The 27,259-nt window shown below is 50.4% G+C and overlaps 1 protein-coding gene across 4 annotated transcripts in view; it reads right to left on the bottom strand.

Moving 5' to 3' along the window:
• PRKDC (protein kinase, DNA-activated, catalytic subunit) overlaps positions 1–27,259 on the bottom strand; it is a 120,093-nt gene that overhangs the window by 57,646 nt on the left and 35,188 nt on the right. For 3 of the 4 annotated variants that reach the window (XR_012503213.1, XM_074355053.1, XM_010948245.3), the window contains exons 28-41: positions 25,868–25,962; positions 24,488–24,587; positions 23,131–23,264; positions 20,295–20,549; positions 17,429–17,652; positions 16,738–16,943; positions 16,292–16,424; positions 15,787–15,945; positions 14,900–15,103; positions 10,877–11,062; positions 10,373–10,477; positions 9,311–9,478; positions 6,585–6,712; positions 312–519 (exon numbers count right to left, since the gene is read on the bottom strand). Coding sequence is in view for 3 of the 4 variants with exons in the window: in XM_074355053.1 (XP_074211154.1) it covers positions 312–519; positions 6,585–6,712; positions 9,311–9,478; positions 10,373–10,477; positions 10,877–11,062; positions 14,900–15,103; positions 15,787–15,945; positions 16,292–16,424; positions 16,738–16,943; positions 17,429–17,652; positions 20,295–20,549; positions 23,131–23,264; positions 24,488–24,587; positions 25,868–25,962 (2,305 nt within the window). In the remaining variant the exon portion in view is untranslated. The remainder of the gene's footprint in view (positions 1–311; positions 520–6,584; positions 6,713–9,310; positions 9,479–10,372; positions 10,478–10,876; positions 11,063–14,899; positions 15,104–15,786; positions 15,946–16,291; positions 16,425–16,737; positions 16,944–17,428; positions 17,653–20,294; positions 20,550–23,130; positions 23,265–24,487; positions 24,588–25,867; positions 25,963–27,259) is intronic. The other variant, XM_074355054.1, reaches the window with a different exon arrangement.

Below are 27,259 nucleotides of genomic sequence, written 5' to 3' on the forward strand. Positions count from 1 at the left end.
GGGAGGAGAGAGGCAGAGGGAGGAGGGCGCTGGGGCCTCCAGGAGCCGGCAGAGTGAGGAATGCACTTCCCCAGAGCAAGGACAGCGGAGGAGCTGACTCCTGCCTCCTGGCCCTGGTCTCTCGGTTCTAAGCCACACGTGCGGTGGTGTCACAGCAGCCCCGGGCAGCGCCGCAAGCTGTGACCACTGTGGAGAGGCAGTACTCCCTGAGCTGCAACACCCCAGCTGGGTATGGGGCACTTTCTGACGTCACTGAGCAAGGGATGCGTGGACCCTCACCAACGGTTAATTTAACAGCAGGGGCACCGCACCTTTGTAAATCTGGACCTCAGCATGTCAACGGCATCCACCACAATTCTGCTGAAGAACTCGCTCAGAGCACCCAGCCCACAGCTCCACAACAGGGTGAGGAGAGCTCGGTCCACAAACGCCTGGCGAGTGGTGCCTGAAAGCAGGCTGTCCTTCCGGAACATTGCGTACACACTTTCCAGAAGGTCTAACTGTGTGTCATGTGAACTCCTGGGGAAAAGAAAATCATGCAGATGTTCACGCTTTAAACAAATATCCTGAGCACCTTCTATGTTACAAAGTAAATGCCAATGATCATGAGTCAGAAAAACAACTTTAAAGGTCACGTGTATGAAAACCACGAAGTGCAAGAACCATCTGTACACAAACCACATCATTTCACTCATCCCCAGGAATCTTCATGCCAGGTTAGGCACCAGGAAGAAGACTTTTTTCTTTCAAAGAGTCTCGGTCTGAAGACCATCACAATCCCCAGAACATGAACTCGAGAATCCAAATAAAAACCTCCGGTCTCCTCCTGAGCAACGAGCCCCCATCCCTGCTTCCTACACAGAGATACGCACATCTGGCCCTAAACTGACTCACCTGGGAAATACGGCATATGAACGCTCACCTACATAATTCTTAATCTATAAATCTATAGATTAAGAACACAGAGTTCGTTTCCTCAGCTATAAAAATAAGAGGTTAGGACTAAGTGATCATTAAAATCCTTTCCAGTTCTAAAATCTCAGTGCTCAGAAGCTAGCTATGACCCAGGGCAAAAATACCAGATTTGAAGGCGATCCTGTCATACAAATCAAAGCTGCAGGGCGCGCTGGATGGAACTCCAGGGCTCTGCAGGGCCCTGGACGCTGTCCTCACACACCTTCCCGGGGAGCTGTCTGCCCCGAGCACGGCAGGGACGCACACCCTACACAGACAGCTCAAGGAGAGGCAGGGAAGAGCAAACGTGGGTCGGCAGATGGTTTGCTGGAAAACAATGCAAACGAGCAATAAACGTATGAGGACATGCTCCACTTCACTCGTGGTAAAGGAAGCACAAATTAATGCAACGCTGAGAGACCCCTTCTCACCCATAGCACTGGAGAGAATCTGACACCTGACAACACAGCCTGCGGCGAGGCCGTGAAGACACTGCTGGAGGGAGGGCAGACACTGCGGCCCCCGCACGGGCCGGGGGGCTCCACACAGGAGCCAATGCATCGACCCTTCCACGTACACTAAGAACCCGCTCCTAAGGAATTTACTCGTGGGTAGAGGGCACGTGACACACAGGGCTACTCGCTCCGCCGTTACTCTGAGCAGTGGGTCCTGGAGCCGAGCCCATTGCCCGGGGCTGCTGCACCACGGTGACGCCCCCGCACAGGGAGTAATCGCACAGTCGCTCACACAGAGGAAAGTGGAAGCGCCCCAGGGCTGGTGTGGAGTGACCTGCAGATGTGAAGTGGACACGAGGTGAGGAGAGGGGACGGAGATGGAGGCAAGGCCCCCCCGAAGACAGCGCACAGTGCACCATGACTTCCCGACCACGGACACGTTTCACCTCCGCAAACTGAAAATTAGGTCAAAAGGAAAAAGCAAACCACTTATAAGATCTGAAAATTAAGCAAAGCATATCTAACTAATTGGTTTAATAACCATACATTGAAAACCTGTCACGTGACTTGGGGACACAAAACCTGTATATCCTCAGAGAGTATATTCCAAGTAAATTACAATAAAAAATTAAAGGTTTAACTTCACCCAGCCACGGTTCTTCCTAGTGGTAATGCTGGTGTTGTTATGTCTGAAAGTTCTTCGGTATATTGCAGGACAAAGCAACTAAATAATGATGGAACGTTATTACAAACAACACTGAAAAGAAAAAAAACTCCAATGTAAAGGGAAAAAAAAGGTAAACAATTAGAAATCCACAATGTTAAGATCGAAAGGGAAGTACCAGAATGTTTTCCTTTTCCTTAAAAAACAAAACAACCAACCTGTTCTTCAGCTGTGTCTGCTGAAACCAGCAAAGCAGCCCAGCAGCCCTGAGCTCGCCGAGGGCCCAGACGCCGCCCCTAACCACCATTCCACGTGGCTCTTTGGAGGAACGGCTGCTTCCAGGTCAGGATAAACCTGGGATAACCTGGCGAGCCAAAAAGCATCTAAAGAATATCGAAGACCAAGGAGTCTTGTCCAGGGACTCCCACCAGCCACAGGTGGGACAAGCTGAGCATCAAAAAGAATGACGACTGCTATCGATGGCATGTCTGTTTTGTTTTTAAAAGTTCTAAAAATGGAAAAAGTTAGAAAAAAATCAACTAACTTTCACAAAGACAACTGTGCCACTGGAGTAAGTTTTAAAACTGGGATGTGAAAATCCTCCAATTTTGTCTCTTTTTTTCAAAATTGTTTTGGTGGTTAAGGGTATTTTGCATTTCCGTAGAATATTAGGAACTGCCGGTCAATTTCTGTAAAACAGAGGCCCGGGGAATTTCTGACACAGACGGCATTAAACCTATCAACTTGGGTACAACTGCCGTGCTAACAAAACAGAACTTCCAATTCATGAAACGGGGACTGTCTCTCCATTTGTTTAGATCGTTAGTTCTTTTAATTTCCTTCGGCAGTAGGCTGTAATTTTTAGTGTACCACCTTATGCTGCTTTGTTAAATTTATTCCAAAATGTTTTACTACTTTTGGTACCATTATGAATGGAATCATACTCTTAAATAGTGTTGAATGTTCTCTGCTCATGCACAGAAACACCACTGCTTTTTTGATACTGACCCTGTAGCCTACAAACTTCCTGTGACTGCTTATTCCAGTGATCTCGCGCAGCCCCGTCGGACTCTCTGCCGTGCACCAGGTGCCTTAAGGTTCTACTCTTGCTTTTCTAAGCTGGTTGCCTTTCACGTCTCTTGCTTGCCTGGCTGCACTGGGCAGGACGGCCCGCTCCGGGCCACGCAGAAGAGAACTCATTTACTGCTTCCCAGACCTGGGGGAAAACCTTCAGTCTTTTGCTGTTAAGTATTGTGCTGGCAGTTGGTTCTTCATAGATGACCTTCTGTCAGTTTTATCATGAAGGAGTGTTGGATTTTGTCAAAAATTTATCTGCATCTACTACAATACTGTTTTCTCCCTTAATACAGTGTATAACATTAATTGATTTATGGGTATGAAACCAGCATTCCAAGGACAAATTTCAACTGGTTATAGTGTGTAGTATTTTTTGTATGTTGTTGAATTTTGTTTGTTAATGTACTTTTGAGGATTTTTGTGTCTGCAGTCATGAAGGATACTGGTCCACAGCTTGCTTGTGACGTCTCTGGCGTTGGTATCAGGGTGACACTGGCCTCACAGAACGAGGTGGCAAGTGTTACTCCCACCTCTACTTTCTGAAGAGTTTATGTAGTGTTGGTATTATTTCTTCTTTAACTATTTGACAAAAACTCACCAGTGAAGCTGTCTGGGGCTAAGCCTTCCTTTGTGGGGAGATTTTACTTTTCTGATTACAGGCAGTTACGTGAGTCAGTTTCTGGGGTGCAGCATGATGCCCCAGTCATGCATACACATGCACATACTGTAAGTTACAAGACACCGAATGTGGTTCCCTGTGCTGTCCAGCAGAAGCTTGTTGTTTACCTGTTGTATACATACTAGTTACTTTGTGGGAAGATTTTAAATTATTAACTCGAATTATTTGCTTGTTAAATACATTCTCAGACACTCCACTTACTCTGTGTGTGTGTGCTGTTCACTGCTAGTGTGTAAGAAACACACTAATTGTTGTATGACTATTTTACATCCTACACCCTTACCAAACACATTTATTAGTTTTGTATTTTTGAATGGCTTCCTTAGGACTTTCTTTTTTTAAATTTTTTTAATGGGGGCGTAATTTTAGGGGTTTTTTTAAAATAGAGGTTCTGGGAATTGAACCCAGGACTCTGTGCATGCTAGGCATGCGCGCTGCCCCTGAGCTACACCCCACTCCCGAAGAACAGTATCGGGTGTTACTTTTTTCTGTCTTGGGAGGGAGGGAGGGAGGTTCGTTTATTCACTTCTTTCTTCCTTTTTTTAATGGGAGGACTGGGGACTGCACCCAGGACGTCGTGCATGCTGGGCACCGGCTCTGTCCCTGAACTCCACAACCCCTCCTTGATATTCCACTTATTCCTGAGTAGTTTTGGTAACTTGTGATTTTCAGGGCACCTGTCGTTTCAGTCAAGCTGCTAGATTTGTCAGCACGACTTTGTTCACAACACCCCCTTCGAGTCTTCATCTGAGAGGAGGTGGCAATGCCTCCTCTCTTACTCCCGGTTCTCAGGCGCCGCACCTTCTCTGTCATCCCTAGTTTGTCTAGCTGCCAGTCTGTCGCTTTCAAAGAACCAGTTTTCAGTTTCACTGATTTTTCTCCACCACTTTTCTGATCTCCGAGTCACCAGTTTCCAGTGTCATCTTCATCACCCGTGCCCTCCACCTGCCCGTTCAGCTGCAGGTGGAAGTTCACTTACTGACGTAGGGTCGTTCTTACTCTCTAAGAAAGCCGCTAACGACCCAAACTCCCCTCCAACCACCGCTTTAGGTGCACCTCATACATTTGCTTTACTCTTATTTTATTCAGACCAAAATACTCCTTGAATCCTCTTACAATGTCTTCTTTAATTCCAACAGCTACGTAGAAGCATTAACTGGTTGGTTACTTAGAAATATTTCTGGATTCCTCACGTTTCCTTCTGTTGATTTCCAATTCAACCACATTGTGGTCAGAAAACACACTCTTTCAGATTTCAGTCCTTTTCAATTTATGAAGGCTTTTTCCACGGCCACCCGCAGGCTGCCCTGGAGAGCGTGCCACATGCTCAGAGGAAGTGCATACTCTCCTTGCCGTGGTGTTGTGTTCACCGCTGGTTAACAACAACGTATTTGTCTAAATGCCAATAAAAAGGAATGAACAACCGACTCACGCTTCATCACAGATGAAGCTCAGAAATTGGCTGAACGAAGACACCAGACATGAGATCATACCATGTGATTGCATTCATATGAAATGTCCAGAAAAGGCAAATTTATAAAGACCAAAAGCAGGTTGGTGGTTGCCTGGGGCCAGGAATGGGACTGGCTGTAAATGGTCAGGTAGGATCTTATTAGGAGATGAAATTATTCTGTGGTGATGGCTTTACACCACTTGGTAAAGTTACTAAAAGTCACTGAATTATAAACTTAAAACAGGAGAATTTTACGATACATAGATTATAACTCAGTAAGATAAATTCACATGGGTATTTACATATTTAATATAAATGATGCCAATCAAGAAAAAAATCTCCATGTCCACAATCAGAAGTAGCCATGGCATCAAGCCCTTACTTAAAAATCAACATCACACCTTATTTCATGAGAACACGAGAAGTGCAGCCCGTGGTGAGGGCAAGTTCCTCGTCACAGAGTCTACGGCACTGCAGCTCCTGATGAAACCCGTGACCGGGGCCACACCGGTGCACGGATGCTGACACCGCCAGGAAAAGGCTGCAAGGAACACGACTGACGAGCATCAGCACCCAGACACCATGTGCCCCTTATGTCACGAACGTGACGCGCAACCAAATAATCCCACCAAAACTGGAACCCAAATCTGGGCTTTCAGACTCGACTTTCCACTTACAGGAAACACAGGCTGGAGGACAAGTCAAATGAGAAGAACTGAAAAATCAGGCAAATCTGGGGTGTGAGACAGTGAGAGTGCCCCAGGTTCTTGACAACAGAAGCAAAATTCACAAGCGAGGAGGCAGACTAACGGGCTCAACAGCGCGACGCCACGTGGGCCTGGCTGGGTCAGAATCAGAAGAACCCAGCAGCCCCAAGTGCTCCAGACGACTGGAGAAATCTGTTTTGGGAACTGCTGTTAATGCTGCTCAGTCTCTGCTACGACAGCTGCCTAGGAAAACCGCCCATTTCAGAGACACACAGCAGACGGGGAAGTGAGCAGGTCCCTGGGGCCGCCCCAACTCACAGCCGCAGCAGAAAGGGGAAAAGCCGGCGGGAGACCGAGCTGGAGACGCTGGCGCCCTTTCGACCTGGAGGCTCGCGTACAGCGACACTCTCCTGAGTACGCGTCACACTTTGATAATAGAAGTCTTTTTAGAAAGAAAAACAAGACAAACTAAAATAAAATTCAACAACAGCAGGCAACTGCACTCTTCGTTTTGGGGGACAGAAAAGATACTTTCCCACAGAAATAAAATGTACGTGGTTCCCAGGCTCCACCCAGACAAGCACAGAAGACTTACTCTCTGGCGACCCGTCTGAAAGTGGACTGAAAGGCTTCTTCCATGACATGCCGCTCTTCCCGACAGAGGATTTCTGTCATCAGCTGCAACAGGACAGGACTCCGAGACAGCTCCAGCGCGTCCAGGAGCTAGGAGAGACGAGCACAACAGTGACGGTGATGAGGACAAACTTGCTGGACGCTTACTTTCGTTTTGTTTCTGGCAGTTCAAATAAAACAGAGAAGTACAACATTTTCACAAAGATCAACAAATGCTAACATGTCATTTTTGTAGATAAAATGAATGCCTGGCAAATAGTGACATTCACTAAATACTTGAGCCTTGATTCTCTTAAGCTCTGCAGAGATTTCTCCTCTAACCAGGCTGAGGGCCCAAGTTCACAATGAGGTCCTTCGTGAGGCTACCTCCTTGGCTCCGGCCCTCCCTGCACAGCACAGGCTCCAGGCTGTGTCCCGTCTGCTGCCTCCACAACCCCCTGCTCAGCTCTCCAGGAGACAGCTTCAATGTTATCTTCCGAGCTGTAAAGGTTTTCAGAATGTGGCATCTGCACAATTAACTTCCAAGAGCCTTACTTGTCCGGTTTCACGCACATGATACCTTCTCTCGCTTTGTCGACGCCGTTCCTCACCCCGTCTTTCCTGCTGGTTACATCTTTCTCGGACTGGACGCTTTCTCCAGGTGTTCAGGAAGATTTGCACTCACACATTAAGAGAAAGTCCTGAAGGTGTCCTCAGGATCTGTGGATGGGACAGCTGCCGGATGGCAGATGGCTGGGGAGCAGGACACTTGGATGGCACCAGCATGATGCTGTCGCCCCACCGGTGACTTGCAAATTGCAGAAAGAACACACCATTCGATAGCAAAATGGGGCAGGAACCATCTCAACCAAGCCACCAGGCGTGAGGTCCCAACAGCAGGATGGGCACTGTGTGCCTCCTGAGTGGTTAAGCCGCAGAAAGTCAGCCTGGATCTCACCACCAACCTCCAGTTCAGAGGAAGAAGAGGATGGGGGCTGAGGAGCCCCCTGAGGAAACAGTCAGACAAACGCGACGTGTTCTGGTTTCTTCCAAAACCCAGCGTCATGGGAAGATAAGGGTGAGGGTGAACTAGTTCCAGAGTAAAAGACACTAGAGACATGACAGTTCGATGCAATTGTTAATCAGATCCTGGTTTGAAAAATCCAGCCAAACAGGGAACTTCTGGAGAAATATGACCGTGGACAACACAACACAGGGTGTGAGAGGAGCGTGACTTGCCGTGGGTCTGACATCTGCACCGCCTCCCTCTCTGGACGCACTGCTGAAGGGTCAGGGAGCTGAGCTGCAGACGTTTCAGCTGGAACAGAAACACAGACACACACACGGATACACACACAGACACACACACTCATGGACACACATACACGGACACGGACACACGCAGACCCACACACACATGGACAAAGCAAGCTTAGCAAAGTAAACTGCTGGATCCAGAGACGGCTACAGGGATGCTTGTTTACTATTCGATCAACTTCTCTGTTTGCTTGAAAGGAAAGAACCAGACAGGACAGGAGCAGAGGACGCGGGGGCTGCCTGTCTTCGCATGGGACGGTGCCAGGCCCCTCAGACAGGGACCCAGGAGAGGCCAGGAGCAAGCTGTAAGCCTTTAAGATGAGACTGGACGTCCCAGCATCACTTCCATTGCAGGCTTTTGTCATCAGTGGGTCCTTCAGGCCAGCCCACACCCGACGGGAGGAAAATCAGACCATGTCTCTCAAAATGTATGGCGTCTCTTTTCTCCTCCACGTGACGGAAAAGACACACAACAAGAACACGTGGACGGGACACCACCAGTTTGGCCGTCTCTAGACAACTTGCTCACATCGACTCTGGCATCCACAACAGTGAGTTTTACTCATCGGTTTCCTCCTTGCTCTCCTACAAGCTCCTTGAGGACAGAGATGACATTCATGCTCCTCCAGCCGGGCTCCGTCCACCACAAGCACAGGGGACCACCGCCCGCCCTCCAGTGGTGACTCTCATTCCTCCTACAGGCTGCACCCGAGTTCCAGCTGAGTGTACAGCACCTAAGACAACATGCACAGCCGTGCTGGCCTGTGGTGGCCAGTGGTGTGTCCGCAGAGTCAACACGTGCAGGGTCTAGAGCAGACCCCCCCCCGCCCCCACGAGCTAGAAGGGACAAGACAGACAGGAGTGGGAGCGGCGGCGCTGGACAAGGTGGATGCTGCGTGCGCAGGACAGAGCCGGTGAGAGGAGATGGGGTCCCCGTGGCCGATCTGGAGCCACCCAGGACAGAGATCATCATCACCTTGGCTGAGCCCCTGGGTTCCGGGGAACTCCCACGGTACCTTGAATATGCCAGGCGGTAACCACTAGCTGTTTCTCGACCACTTCTCAATTAACTTCAGAAACTGAATCGTGTTGGTAACATTCCACTTCTTAGCTCTTCTTGGTATTATTCTTTAAAACTTATTATACATTATGCACAAAGTACTTCACAGCACTTCTATACAAAAAGTATTTTAAAACGGGGTGGGGGGTTGGACATGAGTTCTAAAGGATTCAGATATGCACCTGCCTCCACAAATACCCAGCTTTCAAATGGATTGAACTGAATTCAAGTCAGAACACTCTCTACTCCGGAGGTTCCACATACTCCCCATCAAGAAACGTAACAGAAAAACAAGAGCAGTTTAGTTTTCGCTGCTCCTACTGAGAACTGACCTTCTTCACGCAGTCCACGTAAGTGCTGTACCGCAGGGTCCCCGGCGGGAGCTCCCCAGACGTCACGGGGAGACTGGAGGCGACGAGCCCCTCGAGGACCTGCTTCAGCCCCCCCAGACGCTCCCCGGGGAGGGCAGCAAAGAATGGGAGCAGAGGCACGGCCTGGGCCTGCGAAGCGAGACACCGACTGAGGGCCACGGGATGAGCGAGGGGACCGCCGCCACAGGCGTGCGGAGGGCGCGCCGTGTGGACCCCACGATGACCTCGGGCCCCTAGGCACACCAAGCCCAGCGGGGCACGGTCTGGGCCTTGGGGGCTGAGCCAGGCCGCGCGGTGGAATCAGGACCGGGAGCCTGGCTCTGCCGCGAGGTCTCCCTCCACGAAGCCCGCTGAGCCGCGCAGCCTGAATTCTGGAGAAAGGGGCACAAGCAACCCTGGGGGCAGCCAGAGGGCCGACTCCGACTCCCACCACCTTAAGGGGCACACGGGGTGCTGCTTCCACCTCCCCAGGCACCGGCCAGCCCCCCGGCTGCCTCCAACTGAGAACGAGACCCGGTGAACCGCACTGAGCGGACGAGTCCAAAGAGGGGTCTCACGATCCAGCGGAAAGCAGAAGCGCGGCTCACACGTGAAGGCCACGTTTTACTAGAGGGTAAAGTCTAACTGTTACAGGACTTTAAAATCACAGCATCTATTAAGTTCTTGTCCCTAAAAATTTCTGAGATATTCCACATCATTAACTAACAGAAAAATGAGCCACAGTTTAAGTTTTTTCATTCATTAAAACAGCAATTCTCAAAAACGCCAATTTAAACCATTTAGGTGAAGACAGATGTTAACTCCTCCAAGTGCAGAGATCTCACTGCGCCCCGCCAGACGGAGGCTGCGGAGCTGCGTGCTGGGACAGGGAGGCCACGGGGGTGCACTGTGCGGGTCTCCCTGCTTTTGAGTATGTTTAAGATTTTCCGTAATAAAAAATAGACAGTATCACTGATACACAGAAATATAAAATGGGAAAATAATGGAGAACGTAATCTGAAAAAAATGCTTTTATTCACTTACCTTTAAATGTAGACCCAAATTCGGATCAGCAAGCAAACTAACGTACGTCGTGAAAACCTCGGAGAACGCGCTGTGAGTCGCGCTGAAAGTCACGGATGAGTCGATCTGAAGGAGGAAAGCAGAAGCGCAGCGCGTTTCTACGTTACGCCCCCAACCTCCTTTCATACACTTGCCAATTTTCTAAATTCCAGAGATGACCTATAAATCTGTTCTTGGACTTCAACTGTATTTCAACGATTCTTGCTCTGAAATATCTTAAAACTACCCCCAAAGTCGATGCGTGGAAAGTGCACTAAAGAGCTAAAGCACAGGAAACAACAATGAAGACACAGGCTAATGATGTAAAATAAGGGAAAAGGATAAAATGTGAGGTCACCAGCACTTGCCTAAAATTTCTGTCAAGCCAATGAGCTTTCCAAGAAACCTCCATCACATTTTTAAAGATGCAAGTCACAGAGCTGCAAGCAACAGACACAGCCACATTTCCAATGTCTCTCAAGATACCTGCAGAATTTTCGCCAGCAAGGTCAACACCGCAGCCTTGCTGTCCGGGGCGGAACCTGGGGCCCACCACGACTCGCACCTTCTCCAGCTCTGCAGGATGGCGCTCGCCAGCTTCAGGCCCTGCTGCCTCTCACCCGTGCGGTCCCTGAAGCTCTGATCCAACAGGCCATTCAAAACTGTGCTCACCTGAAACAGTCGCGGGAAGAAGAAACCCGACCGTCAGGCTAACATCACACGGCAAAGCGGGCTGTCCTGTCAAAGCCCCTCTGGAAAAACGAAGATGCTCGCTCTAGAGCAGCTGCTCACTTCACGACTCCTCAAATCTGAGAACAGCACTTAACATGCAGACTTTCCCACAGAAGTGTAACGTGGTCCCTTACGAAGTCATGCTTAACCTGCTCTCTGTTGTCTTCTCAGCTGTGCCCTCTCGATGGGAGGGGAGATCAGCTGTCCTGTCACCATCACCCCCGTGTGCACCCACACATACATGGGGACACAGACACACACACGGGACACACACAGGGACAAAGGCACACAGAGGACACATGGGACCCACACGGGGACACAGACACAGGACACAGACACACATAAAATGGAGAATTATTTAGCCACAAAAAAGGGAAATTCTGCCAATTACTAAAACACAGATTAGAGACACACATAAAATGGAGAATTATTTAGCCACAAAAAAGGGAAATTCTGCCAATTACTAAAACACAGATTGGACCTTGAGGGCATTATGCTAAGTGAAATAAGTCAGAAAGAAAAAGATAAATAACGTGTGATATCACTTACACGTAGAGTCTAAAAAACCCAACTCACAGATACAGAGAACAGACTGGCGGCTGCCAGAGAGGGTGTGCAGAGGGGCAGAATGGGTGAAGAGGGTCAAACGGTGCACACCTCCAGCTATGAACAAATGGGCTTGCGGGTGTGATTTACAGCACAGAGGCGAGAGTCACCACTGCTGGATTATATATTTCAAAGTTGCCAAAGGAGTACAGAGGTTCTCATTACAAGGAAAAAATCGAAACCATGTGAAATGCTGTTGCCTAGACTCATTGTGGGATGGTTTCACACATACACGTGTGTCGGATCAGCACACTGCACGCCTGTGACGAATACGTTGTGCTAAGTGTATCTCACGAAAATGGGGGAGAAAAACATTCATTAATATGAATGGTTACAAAATAAACAAATAAAATCAGTGGCTTTCTGATAAACCACATTGTTACAGAGAAAATACAGAGCAAAATCCGTTTACAACTAAATTGCATCTAATACCTAGAAATGGCCTTAGTGGGAAATGTGCAGGAGCTGGACGAGCAGAACCACAGCGCTACGTAACAGTGTGAGAGAAAGACCTGAGAACGCGGGTGAAGACCTGAATAAAAGGAGGGGCACCCCACAGAGAAAGTGGCTTAGTTTTTTTAGAGGTCAACTTGGTTTAATCCCTCTGTGCTGTGGAAAGGGCTGTGACACAATGATTCTAAATTTCAGTCTTAAGAATAAACATGCAAAAGTATAGCTTGAAAAATTCTTAAAAACAAAAACTCTAAGAAGAAACACTGCCTTACCAAATGTTAAAATGTATCTTACAATTGCTGGAATTGAAACAATGTGGTACTGGAAGAGAAACAGGTGGTTAAGTAACAAATTAAAACATACAACCTCAGACCCAAATTTGTACAGAGATTTGCATCTGAAAAAGTTAGGAACTTGAATTAGTGAGGAACAGATGCATTAGTGAATGAATGTCCAGTAAGTAAGCATTTAGGGAAAAAACGTCATTTCTAAAGTGCCCTTCGCATTATTTATACTTGTTTAAAAAAGAAACTATAAAAAGTAACAGAAGAAAATATGGGCAGATTTTAAAGACAATACTGGGAAGGAGAAGGCCTTTCTAAGAGTGGCCGCAGTAACACACGGCCAGCATCCTCTTTAACTACAGAAAACACCAACTACTTCTGCACGGAACCAACAGCCCAAGTGAGAAGGACAAGCACCAGCAGGGAAGGCGCCCTCCACACACGGGACAGGCAGAGGTCCGCTGCCCTTCCTGCACAAAAAGTCCTGCAAATCGGTAAGAAAACGTACCCCAACAGACAAATGGGCAAAATACAGGAATACACACACTTCGGCAGTTAAAAAAAAAAAAAAAAACCAGCAGGAGACCAAGATCAGAAAAGTTAAGGAACTAAAGTAAACTTGGGAGATAAAAGTACAGAACGGACACTTCGGCTGTTTCCATGTCTTGGCTACTGAATGGAAGCGACCTAAACATCCATGGACAGATGACTGGATAAACAAGACGTGGTGTGTGTGCATGATGGACACTACTCAGCCGTGAAAAAGGACGAAATGATGCCATCAGCAGCAAAATAGATGGACCCGGATGGAGATCGTCATTCTAACTGGAGTAAGCCAGAAACAGAAAGAAAAATACCATATGAGATTGCTCATATGTGGAATCTTAAAAAACAAAACAAAACAAAACAACAACAACAACAACAACACCTTATTTACAAAACAGAAGCAGACTCACAGACATAGAAAACAAACCTATGGTCACCGGGCGGGAAGGGGTGGGAAGGGATAAACTGGGAGTTTGAGATTTGCGGATGCTGACTAGTACATATAAAATAGACAGACAAACTTACACTGTACAGCATAGGGAACCATAATCAATATTTTGTAGCTACGGTGAAAAAGAATATGAAAACGAATATATGTATATTCACGTATGACCGAAGCATTGTGCTGTACATCAGAAATTGGCACAACATTGTAAACTGACTATACTTCAGTAAAATCATATATATATTTTGAAAGAACAGACTGGAATTCTCACCAGTGGAGTTAATAAAGTGCCTTTGTTATGGTGCAAAGCCTTTCAAGTTGCACTCTGTTGCTTCAAGAAATACGTGTATTATAAACAGGGATTCTAACCCCACGAAAGGTGCTTCTGTAGAAAAAGGTGTCTTTACCCTCAACCATGCCCAGAATTAGCGCCTCCAGCCTCCTGTGCGCCCCGAGGACGGGAGCCCGGAGGACGGGAGCCCCGAGGACAGGAGAGGGGGAGCCACGTCCGCCCAGCTCTCCCCGCCCTCCCTCCGGTGTGCCCGCCCCCACCACAAGGCCACCCTGCAGCTTCCTCCGACTCTGACATCTGCCACTGCCTGTCCTGCTTTCCGGCTTCCAAAATGTTGTCCCTCTTGCTTTTCCTCCTTTTCTGTGCCCTTCAAGACCATGCTTTTTAAAAACAAAACAAAACAACAGCCTTGATTCTGTCGCACAGGAGGGACTGACGAAGAGGAGGAGGTGAGCACGGCTTTAACCCATCAGCTTCCCCATGAGGCTGAACAGTTTAAAAGCTCAAGATGCTTCATCTCCTGAGTGCTGTGTGCCTCCTGCAGTTTTATTTCTAACTTTCAAGGGCAAATTCCTAGAGGCAGACTCCTGGGGTAAAGCGACCCCAACGCCCCACCACCCCCACCCACAGGCGACGAACACTGCTCGGAATAAAAGCTTGTTAACCCCAGGCAGTCCCGCCACTACGGCACTAACGATTTCTGAGTGCCTACAGACCAGGTAAAGCTCCATGACTTTATACATTTAGCAAGCCAAAGTCGCCCAAATACTAAATGCTGATCTGCAGAGGTTCCGTGGGGGCGAAGGGGCCACGCAGGAACACGTGGGACCTGAGGCCTCAGCCGCGGGGAAGACTGGGCAGAAGCTGGTGGGACCCGGAGCAGGCTGGCCTCGGGCCAGGTGCACAAAGAAGGTCCCGGCGAAGCTCCATCCCTACACAGCAGCCCTGAGACTTGGGGCCCCGAGATCAGAAACAGTGACTGATGTCTCACATCCATTAACATCACTAATCTTCACAGGGGCTGTTTTTTGCATAATTTGATTTTGTATTTAAAGCTCCAGGAAGAGACTTTACTTTGTTTTAATGATGCGTTATCTCAGGAATACGGCAACCCTGCTGTAAGCACCACTGTTGCAGGAGAATCCCATTACCATTTTGGGGTTGTCCACAGAGGATTTCATGAGCTCCGACACGGCAAGATCTGGATTTTTCAGTAGTTCAGAGTTGATTGTTTCTGAGAACACACTGTAAAAGTACTGCCCGTGAGAGAAGCTGACGGCGCTCCTCTGGAAGGCCCCTGACGACGGCATGCACACCTCCGTCTTGTCCAGGAGGAGACCGACGAGGTACTCACACTGCAGAGAGGACAGAACAGGGTGATGGTACGGAGGTGCCCTGGACACTGTGAACCGCGAAGTGGACAAGCATGGAGTCTAAAGGGGCCACATCTGCGTCGTGGGCATTTCCACGTGGCTCCGTTTTCTAGGTCTCACTCTGGGTAAGAACTCTTCCCTGGCCCCTGAGTCTCCACGGCTCTAGAACATCCTGTGGCTGCTGCTCTGAGGGGAGATCTAGGAAGGGGACTCCTGGGCACTGAGCGGACACAGGGGCAGCAGAAGGGAAGACGGGTGGAGTCAGGGGACCCTGCACGGTGCAAAGGGCCCTGAGGACTTTGTGAGCGCCCGGAACCCTCCCCCAGGGCCCTTCCCAAGTCTGCCGCCCAAAGACTCGCCAAGGATGAGGGAAGAGGAGGTCACTGTGTCAGTGCAGGTCAGCTTTCACCACACAGTGCCCTCTGCCTAGAGCCCTTCCAGAAATGAACCGGGACAGACAAAACCTCAGCTTAAGAAGAATGCTGTTCTATTTCTTAAAAAAAAAAACCAAAAAACTTTTAGAAAAAAAGCCACCTCACATAAATCAGTTAAAGTCCTCGTGCAGCTAACAACTCATCCAGCTAAGCTCCTAGTTTTAGAGCCCTGCGAGTGAGTTCCACCTCACAGGGTCGGGCGAGCACGCGCGCGGGGGCTGTTTCTCCTACCCGTCCTCCACACGCGAAGGCCAGCTCCAGAAGCCCCCCGGCCAGCCGCCTGCAGCCGGGGTCCAGCGAAGGCAGGCACTGCCGCTCATCTCCAGGCGCGATGCTTCTGAAAACCAGGGAGAGCAGCTTTGTGCCAAGAGAGTGCTGTTGATCTGCAGACTGAAGTGGAGCAACACTGAAATATCCAGCAGCAGGGTGTTTTATGGAGAAAGGCAACCCTGCACTTGGCACTCAGGAAACACCGACACTGCCTCCAGGTGTCGGGGACGCCGCCTCTCACCTCGGCTGAGGCACGGCAGCAGCCGGGGCCGAAGGCCCTCAGAAGCTGCTGGGGACTCTCCCGTTACATTCCTAAGTCCTCACACTCCCTTCCTTCCTTGTATTCTAGGCAACACGGACGCGTCTGGAGCAGGCATGTCTGCAACCTGCTCTGGCATGCTCTGCATGGATGAACTGGCTGACGAGCGGAAGCAGCTGAGGGGCGTAACGGCAGCGGGTGTGGTACCTGAGCCGGGGCGACGGCCTGCAGAAAGCCGGCTCTGTGAAGCTGCTTGCACGCGGATAGGACAGATGTCAGCTTGGCCCTGCTTCCGTGCGCGTCCGGGCCCCACAGGTCAGCAGCACAGAGCTCCTCCATGCTGGCCATGCAGAGACACAGAATGAGAACCATGACTTTACCGTCAAGTAAAATGAAAACTGTGTGTCCCTCCGTAATGCATCCCCAGCCTCCAGGCACCCAGCTCACTGCCCTGCCCACGAAAGCGGACACAGGTTCGCCCAACACAGGCCCACATGGATCCCACTGAGGAGACAGCGCGGGGCCAAGCCCCAAGCAGCCTCACCCCCGAGATTCCGGGAAGGACCAGTCGAGCAGGGGTGAGACACACTGCACCAGCCTGCGACCGTAGAGACCGTCCCTGCAGCCCCCACGAATGGCAGGACCAGGCCCACCTCTGAGCCGGGATCGCCTCCCTGAGGCGCGTCTCCAGCGCGGCCCGGAGCGGCGTGGCCCTCAGGGCCCTCAGCAGGCCCACACAGACGTGGGGGAGGTGGTCCATGACCGCGACGTCGCCCACGTTGAAGCCCAGGCTCGAGGGCGCGCACAGCGTGGTCACCAGGAGTGTCATGAGGTTGGCAAGGTACGGGTCCTTCAGGAGCTGCACAGACACACGACCAGTCAGCGCCGGGAAATCCACGCAGCCATCAGCCTGCGAGCAGGCTTCTGCCTGACCAGGGTCGGGGCTGGCAAAGTCCCCGCCAGGCCAGGCAGCGGCACTGTGGGCTCTGCAGGAAGACCTGACCCAGTGGTGTCGCGGCCCACTGGGAACAGGCACCTGGCGCTGTCCCAGAGAAACCGGCCCAGGAGCGGCCGTGGGCTTCTCGCCCGGGCGCAGGACAGGGGTGACTTGTGGGCACGAGGCTCACAGACACACTTTAAGACATCGGCTGACGCCTGCTTCCTAAGGCGGATGTGTGATCACGGCGTAAAACGCACTTGCCGGTAAAACCCTGGGGAAAACTACCTGGCCTTTACAGCGAGGGTCTCAGGTGTGTGTGGAGCTCGGCCATTTCCAAGAACAGGTGACTTCTCGGCAGCAGGCAGCCCCAAGGAGGCAGCCGCGTGCTCTGCGGGCGGGCCTACCTTCCAGCCTTCAGGCGAGGCGCTGAGCAGCGTGGTGGAGAGCTCCAGGAGCCGGACCGCGACCGTGCACTTGCTGTACGTGAACCTCTCTGCCTCCTGGGGGCCGGGCCTGTCGCCGGCTGCCCCAGGGCCAGAGCGCTCCTCTGCCGCCGTGACATCGTGCAGAGCGATGCTTTCTAAAAAGAAAGCCGCCGCCTTCCAAAGTGAAGACTGTGTCTCCGCACCTGGAAAAAGTTACACTGAAATATTAACAGATTTTAAGAATTAAAAGAAAAGAAATATTTACATATGCTTCCTTCTGATCCCACTAAGATTAATGTAAAATTCCTTCGTTAAGTATAGGCATGATACGTTTTCAGTCAAAATGCTGGAAGTTCAATAAAAGCAGAATAAAACGGCAGTTATTTCTTCTCATTTCAAAATCACCACCACCCGAGCAGAAGCCACCTGCAGACTCACAGTCATAACACGTCTACACAAAGTGAGGTCTTGCTTTGCAAACACTCCTTATGGGCACATAAATCAACACGCTCTTTTTGAAGGGCAATTTGGTAAATCATAACAAAAGCTTTAAAAAAAATATGCACACCAATTTCTACCAAACGTTGAAAAGCTCATACACTTTGATCCAGCACTGAATTTTATCCTCATGAGGTAATGGCGGAATTGCAAAGGCGTGCTTCTGAGGATGTTCACTTGGGCAAGGCTTTTAATAATGAAAAACAACCTAACTGTCCTTCAAAGGGGCAACGAAGAGACACGTCAGGCTAGTGGCCCCAAAACAGGTGTGCGTGACCAGCCGTCTGAGGGAATCAGTTTCAGATCACGCCTCCCTTCCGGCCTCTGCCGTTCATGGCCGCCCTCCTGCGTGACACAGAGAAGATGGATACACCGGCCTCCTCCTGCACTCTGAGCGTGGCAACCATCCCACCGTGAAGACGTCGGAGCCCCACACGAAGGGACAGTGACAACAGGCTGTGTGTGTTGAGGGAGTGAGCGAAGGTGGTGACTGGTTAAGGAATCCTCCAAGGTTACGGTTTCCAATTCAGTTTTTATCAGATTTAAAGAAAGTTAATCAAACTGCCAACCAACAGATCATTAAAAATAACTTTTATGACAGGTGGCTATATATATTCAAAGAACTGAGAGAAAATATGTCAAGAATTATGTTTTCAAACCCCAAATATCCTTGAATCCAACAGACCACGGGCAGCACAACACGCTCCAACCAGACACAGTAAAAGGGGAAAATGTACATTTTAGAATTTTTCAAATACGGCACTTGTTTGTGTGCCTAAGTTTTTTTAGTACCAAAATCTACATAAAACAAAAAAAAGGATCCTATTCATGTAATTCTACTTTTTATCTGCAATAACGATTTATCAAGGTTTTCCTGCGTCCGCGCAGTGGTGGTAACAAACACAACACGCAGCAACAACTAATGCACAGAGAACTCAGCACATCATAACCCGGAGCAAACGCTCAGCCAGCTGGCGAGTGAGAACACAAGCACGGAAGCGCACAGCGCCAGGACACAACAGGTGGGGTGCAGCGCGTCAGGGACTTGGCAGGTTCCCAGGAAAGAAACTGTTTCAAAGCTGAAAAGGTTGAATATGAAAATACTACGGTATTTAAGTTCCACCGAATACATGTTTTTCAAGTAACGTTAACATTTTTATAATGAAATGCCGACACCTACAGCAGACCAAAGTTCAACTTTTCCAGTTACTTAAAGCTATAAGAAAAAACCGTTGGTCAACTTTAAAGCTGGGAAGAGGGAAAATTGTTTTTAACGTCTCCCTCCCCTCACAGGGCACGTGAATAAACAGCCTGGAGGCCACCCAAGTGTGGTACAGGCACAGAGCCTGGCAGTCTGTGTACTGACAGATAAAGGCGTGTGTGCCAACACAGGGCGTCCAGTGTAATTGCTTTCTTTCTAAAAAGCAAATTACATTAAAGCGTGTGTGTAATGATTGAATTAACTAAAAATCTTAAAATTCATCACACACACATGTATACAAATCAAAAAAAATCTTAAATACGCGTACAGGAAAAGTACACACAACACTGTTGTTAAGGTGTTTCTCATCAGGGAGTGTGACTGAGGAGAAGGTCTGCGTATTTCCTACACTTTTTCCTTAAGTTTTCAAAATGAGGACACGTGAGACCTCCTCAAACTGCGAATTTAAGACATTATTTGCAACTGAACAGCTAGTACTGTTGATTTTAAAGCTTCACAGTCTGGCCTACCCTTCTGAGAACCTCACACTTAATGGCCCAGGTCGTGCTCATACTGGAGTCAGGCTTTCCCAGGATGGGCAGCAGAAATCCGGTTTCCTGCCCCAAGCAGTGCCCGCCTCGTCCACCTGGAGCTGGAAGCCAGCGGGCTCTGTCCCGAACCCCCAGCCCCGCCCCCAATCCCCCGGCGGAACTTTAACCAACATTCGCCTCCTTCTGAGGGGCGAGTCTCAGTTCAGCCCCAAGAGAGGGGTCCGGGGAGACCCCAGGAGACGCAGACAGGCTGCCCCGGCCTCTGTCCCGGGGATGCTCCTGCAAGGGGCCCAGTTCCTCCCGCCACACAGTCACCCTGCAAGCGACGCCCCTGGGACAGGCAGAGCACGGGGCCGAGTCAGAAGGACTCCATGTGCCCCAGGCTCAAAACTGCAGAGGCCCCTGGACCCATGACCAGGGAGGAAAGTAGCAGTGACTCTGGACAGGTGCCCGGAGCCTGAGCTCTGGCAGGCGGTCCTGGGGCGGTGCTGCGGTCCTGGCCGGCGGCCAGCTGTCTCATCAAGGCCCCTCTGACCCCTTCCCCAGGATGACTCCCGGCTGGACTGGACGGTGAGGACAGGGAGGCTGCACCCACCCAGGACCTGGGCTGCCCCAAGCGTCTTCTCGCCCAGGAAGGTGTTGTAGCACTCGAGCGCCGCCAGCAGCATGTCCATCCACTGCAGGGCAGCCCGCAGGCTGAACGGGCCCTGCAGGGGGAGGAGGGTGGGCTGGGCCAGGATGCCCGATGGCTGGTCAGGAGCTCCTCCGCCCCCCTCGAACGTGCTGACGACCCAGGAAATGCCTTCTCTCTCGATAACGTCTCTCAGCCACCAGGAAGGGGATCTGTTGCCTGAAAAAAGAAACAAGATGAAAGCACGTATATAAGTAACTTTCATGTAACTAAAATCATGTAATCACTATACTTAAAAACAACATCTCCCAGTAATAAAAAAAACAAGAGTTAAAAGTCTGGTACGTTAAAAATGTCATCAGACCAGAACAAGACGGGCATTATCTTCACACTTCAAACGTAGTTTCCAGAAAAATCCCGCACAAACACCTGACCAGTGCAGTAAAATTCCAAAATGATCCGGGACAACCTTGCTTCTAACCACAGCACTCACCACTTGCCCACTAGTAACTGCCAAGAAGGTATTTCCACCAACAGCCATTCTCTTTAGCTTCTGTAAACATCATTAAAACAGCAGGAAAGCACTTGAACATCTATGAAACTCATGATCTCTGCCTGTCTTTTCTTCAAATATTTCTCTCTTAAGGACTAATTTAAGGGACAAACACAAAGAGCAGGGACACACTAGGTCCCCACCCGGCCTGTGCTCACGGCCATGGGGGCCAAGCTCCCCAGCCTCGGCTTCCTATCCACACTGAGACCCACGACAGTACCAGCAGGCCAGCTCCAAGATTAAGTGAACTGAAGTGACTAACATTTGCAAAAGTGACCAGAAAGGCACCCATGACACAGTAAGTGCAGTGTTTATTAAATAAAGTCAAATGATCTGCTTTTTAAAAGATGTTTTTCTTCTAGGTATTAGTCATTTTCCAAATTAAAGAAAAAAACAGAAGTGTATTCTGCATGCACTGAAACCAGTGGCTCTGAAAAGGTCAAACCACTCTGACTCTAATGAAGTTGGCGAAAAATCCGCAACAGTCACGTACTTCTGATGCAAAAGAAGAAACAGGTATTTTTTGACAATAAAAAACCTATCACAAGCTACATCAGTAGAAGACTAGTACCACATTTCAGGTTTGTTTCAGGAATGTTAAACCTTCCATTATTCTTGCTAAGACTAGACAAAGAAAATCAAACCACAACAATGAGCGAAGAGGAGTAAGGAATGTAAACTCCATGGCGAGGGAGAGCTCAGAGGGCAGCAGCAGACGTCGAGGAGGAGGACACAGCACGGCGGTCGCTCCTCCCACCGCTCTCCGGCTCACAGCCCACACCCTACTCAGGTATCAGCATCCAAAGGCCCTGACACGCGGCAGGGCACAACCCACACCTGACATTGCATCCCACAGGCCTGGGTGTCCAGGCACCCGGCACCCCACACTCCCACAGGACAGAGGACCGCTCGTCTAAAGAAACACCCAAGACCATCCCTCAGAACTCGCTGGGGGAGGACCCAGCAGAGGGTGGGAGCCGGGGAGGTCAGGAAGGAGTCACACGGGGGCAGGGAAGGCTCCCAGCACGCGCGTCCTGTTTCACGAGGACACCGGGGAGGTGGCGCTCCAGTCCTCTCACTGAAACACTCGCAGCCCTGCAGGCAACGAGAAGGGCAGGGGAGCCACCTGGAAACCGCGGCGCTGGCCAACAGGCGGCCCTACTTACCTAACGCCTGGGCCTCGGTTTCCTTACAAATAAAAAAAGAGGCCCCACCCTGCACCCCACCCACTCTCAACTGATTTCATCGTGAGAACGACAACATGTAAAACAAACTTCATTAACTAAAAGCAGTAAGCAAGTACAAAGCACTAACAATGGTTTTAAACTCTCTACATCAAACCCACAGATACACACTTCTCTGTACGTGTGAGATTACAGTGACAGCAGACACATACACACTGTGATCTGAGTAGTGAAACACCGTGCAGATGACACAACCGCCACACACAGCACGCAACACTGAGCAGCACGACGGCCACAGCTACGTCCGCAACGACCAGAGGGGAGCCGCGGGGGGTGCTCAGGGCCGTCCTCTGAACACCACTGGCTCCCCGGGACGCACACACAGCACGTCCTGCTTCTGGACAGGGGCCTGGTGCACGTGAAGGGGCCACGGCCTGGGTCTGCGCTGGGCCAAGCTTCCCCACGCCTGAGGTCCTACCAACCCTGGGTTCGCCGATACTTCAGAAAACAGAACAGTCCGTTCACTCCTGAGAAACTCAGAAGTCGCTTCCGGCCTGTAGGCACAGGTCAGTGGTTTGTGCCAGAGCTACTGAAAAGCACTGCTTCCCTTTGACCCCAGTGACCTGGGGTCATTCAGACCCAGGAGCCTATTGAAAGCCTGTTATTACACGTTGAAAGAAAACAGTAAGTTCTTCATTAACTATTAACAGGACGTCTACATCTCAACTGAATACCACGGTTTCTTTCAAACGGAGGAGAAAAGCGAAATACAGTGGAAAAAAAAAAACCACTGAGGAATTTTAAATTTACTTTCTCTGTATCTTCTAACAGCAAAACAGCATTTTTTTCTTTCCCTCTATGAGAAATCCTTGAGAAACGTACACTCATAATTTAGCACCTGTCATATAAATGAACTGTAATGATTATTGAACACACTTTTTTGTATTTGTTAGAAACATACTGTTACCTAAATAAAGAAAAGATCATGTTTTAAATACGTGCATGTCTACACGACTGGCAAAAAAGCAAAGCCCACCATTACAGGACATCAAGATCACGGTACCTGGCAATAAAGGAACAAGTTTATAGAAGAGTTCTATGGACTTGTGCCGACACTCTGTCTGGGGCCTCCCACAGCTGGCGAAAAGCCACTGGACCACGTCGGATAAGCACAAGGATGCTGCGGGTGGAAACCCACTGTGTGGAGAGAGCACACTGCATTTAACACACGCCCCGACAGGCAGCGTTCTGCTGACCCAAGAGTCTGAGCACCACAAACTTGACTCTGCCACCCTGAAACATGGAGAAACCTTTTCAATAAAAGGCATTCAATTCATTTTTAACATATTATCATTACAATACAATCCAAATGTAAAAAGGCATCCTTTTTTTTCAACTGATGGAAAATTAAAAAGCATTTCTTAAAAGAACAGCACCCAGTACTTTCACATTTCCTCTTCCATGCACCTGAAAACAAAAGGGGGTTAAGATTTAAAGCAGCGCTTCTGAAGCTGTGGTCCCTGGCAGCAGTATCAGCCGCAGGCCCCGCAGAAAGGCAGGTGCTCACCCCCACCCCACACCTCCTGGAGCTGACTGAGGGCAGGGCCCAGCCAGCTGTGTGGCTTTCCCTTTTTCTACTGTTTCTTGGGGGGCTGGTAATTAGGTTTATTTACTTATTTTAACAGAGGTGCTGGGGACTGAGGCCAGGACCTCGTGCACGCTACTGAGCTGCACTCTTCCCCCGAGCAACCTGTTTTAATGAGACCTCAAGGTAATTCTGATGCCGAAATTTGAGCACAAATGACGTGAAGAGACCCACAAGTCAACGGCAGAATCTGGAGGACTCAGCTGTAAAACCAGAGGGGATGTTAACGCCCAGTCACCAGTCTCCAGCGCCCCTGCAGAGTGACTGTGGCCAGCAGACACCAGGGCCCCCCAGAGCCCCACGGAGATCGCAGAGGGGCCCGGCGCTCCCCACTGTCTGAGAACAAGGCCCTGCCGGGACAGAAAGGCAGTGAAGACTGGGAATCGCCGGTCACTAACCCAGTCTTGGTTTTGGGTGGCTTCACTTCATAATCCCGTAATTCCACGTGTGTCAAAACCCTACTATTTCATCATTTCAGTTCTTATAGTTCATCAGACTTACTCCGTGACAGTCCATGCATATTTCAGTCAAGCAACTCCACATAGAATTCATATTCAAAATTAGTGCAATAAAATAAACGTTTCAAAACTAATTTTCGTATTGTAGCCACCATTCCAACCAAGATTACACCTTACAGCACCTCCAAACGTCAAGCTTTTTAACAACTTTGGAAAACTGACTCTTCATACTTCCAAAAATTCCTCCCAGATTCTCCTTCAATAACTGGTAACAGTTTTATGTCGGGGAAAAGAAACGGAAAAGGAACATCACATACCGTGGCAGGCGCCGTCTTCTGGCTTGGTTCAGAGAAGTGTGCTTCTTCTGGATGATGCGGCCCAGGTGGTCGACGGCGTCACAGCACTGCTGCGCGGTGCCTGCGCACAACGAGAAGGTGAGCTTCCGGGGAGGGCCAGCGGGCGCACTGACAAAGAGGGTCTATGGGTTTACAGGCCTACTCTTTTAATTAAAGAGATGATTTATTCAAAACAGTCCATACGCTTCCATCCCTCAAAATATGAAATTTAAATAAATGAATTACACTGCATGTCCAAAAACGAAACTCGTACTGAAGACGCACAGAGCGGTACCCGCAGCCCCCACGCGCGGCTCTGCGACCGAGAGGCTTTGCAGGTGTTACGAGACCCACAAAGCAGGCCAGAGCCTGTGTACTTCCATCCATCATATAAGGGGTGCAAGTCCCTCAAGCCCCGCTTCCTCTCACGTAGGTTAAACTATATTACAGCTCAGTGACACGGCTCCTGTAGAGGAGAACGGAAATAAGCAGCAACGCCACCCACAGAGGCCTGGGGCCGCTGAGGGGAGGGGCCTCACACGGCTCATTCTGACCTCTACTACCCAGGGAAAGGGTTCTTTCTATGCTTTTAAAATATGGCAGTGATTTTTAAGAGTAAAGCTTCACTTTCTGAGAAAATTCACATACACATGGTGTCGAGATAAAGTAACTCTTGAGCCACTGACGTCAGGACTGAGTCTTATGCATCTCTGCTCACAGCAGGGCTACCAGCAGGAAGCACAAGAGAGCTTATTAATCTGTCTGTCTCAGCTGGTGAGAGGGGGCTTCGTGGCCGCTGCTGTGAGGTGTGGACCCGGCCCGACCTACCCGCAGACCACGTGGGGACCACCACCCGCCCTGAGACCCAGAGGTATCCGTAAACACTGTAACTTATCACTCCTCAGCCATGTTAGCCTACTCCTGACTTGGTATTTTAAAATCACGTCTTACATAAGGTCAAAACAGCACAACCTTGCGACGAAACTACTACTTTCTTCGCTGAGGTCAGGAGCGGGCAGGAAGCCCTGACCGCATCTTCGAGGTCACGACCTTCCTCACCTTGTGCAGTCCGCATTTTCAGTCGTGTCACCACAGCCACGGGCCAGCTTCACCGGAGCGTCAGAGAAAACCGCCCCGTGCCCTCGGTGGGGCCCCCCGCCAGGGGCTGAGCTGAGGGACCGCCGGGGCACGTGACGCCTGGGGGAGGAGGCCCAGAGGCCCCACACAAACCGGGTCTGGGAGGGAGGGCACATCTCCCTCGCGTTCATCACCCTGGCCGGGGCACAGCACCCCGGGGCCCCGGGAGGAGCTCTCACCCGCCCTTAAGGCAGGCGGGCGGCACACGGCGCGGGCGAGACTTACCCAAGGACTTCTCGTCCGCGTGGGCCAGGGCCAGGCTCTCCATGAATGTGACCAAGGCCTCAAACACAAACTGTTCCACCAGAGCCTCTTCCTCCCTGCAACACAAGGGACGCCGCCTCAGCTGAGAGCGCAGCAAACACGCCTGACGAGGAAGAAGGCCGTGCTGCCAACAAGCGCGCCTCCACTAACCTGTCCTGAAGAGCGGCTCATGTGTTTTCAGACCCCAAACAACCTAAGACGCTTCTCAAAGAAGCAGCTTTGTCCAGAGCAGACCCAGGAGCCCTGGCTTTTTCCCATATAAGCACTTACCTCACCTGCAGTTCCACTCACAGGACGTAACCTTAAAACCGCTGTTCTGACCACACTCCACGCACCTCATTAAAATTGCATGCAGCTGAAAGGAAACCTGGTACCTCATCCACATTCATGTAAAACACAGTAGTTTTGACAGCTCTCCACGTCTCCACAGGCAGTCAGCACCAACAGCAGCACTGGGCCTCTCACAGCCAGACCCGCCGCACGTGGACAGTGACGTCTGCGGCCCGTCCAGCGCAGACGGCTTCTCACGGGGAGGGGGTGCTGCACCTGCACACGCTGGGCAGAGCGGCACCCCCCCTTCCTGAGGCTCCCTCCTGCGCAGGCCCAGCCCAGCGTGCCGACCGTGCTCTGACTCGGACAGCCGCGGGCAGAAATTAAAGGGCAGTGCACGTCCCTGGACAGCATTTTTCCTCACGTCAGCTGCAGGTCTCCCTCACACATCCCTGGAGGGCTCTGCTTCCCAGGACTAACAAGGGACCTGGTCCACCCAGCTCCTCAGGACGGGCTCCCGTTACTCCCAGGGAAGCGGATGCCAGTCCCTGCTCAGCAGGGTGTCCCAGGATCCTGTCCCGGACAGTGAAGACCCCGACCCACCTCACCCACCGTGCCCACGACCGGCAGCTGCTCTCCAGGACCAGGAGCACAGTGCTCGGGGTGCACACAGGCAACCCAGCCGAAAGGCAAAATGGGAACAAGTGACCTCCAGTAGGAGAACGGTGAGCTCAGGGCAGGGGCGGGTCCAAAATACTGATAATATTCTGTTTCTAACCCTGGGTGCTAAGTGTGCAGGAACTTCTTTCATTTTCATGAGTCTGTAAACTCTACACAGGTTAGGGCTTTCCGTGGAGGTGGGACTGACATACACCACTGCATCAGCTTCAGGTGCGCAACACAGTCCAACATCCACATGTTACAGAACCGTCACCACAGGTGCTCTGGCCAGCGTGAGCCACCACGCACGGTCACACTCGGTCACCGCTGTCCCAGCTGCCACTTCCTGAACCAAGCTATTCTGACTAAACGAGGTCAGGTTCCTCACGACAGGACTCCTCCGCAGTCAGGTACCCCTGCTCA

This window comes from Camelus bactrianus, chromosome 29 (assembly GCF_048773025.1).
Source record: "Camelus bactrianus isolate YW-2024 breed Bactrian camel chromosome 29, ASM4877302v1, whole genome shotgun sequence".
NCBI lineage: Eukaryota > Metazoa > Chordata > Mammalia > Artiodactyla > Camelidae > Camelus > Camelus bactrianus.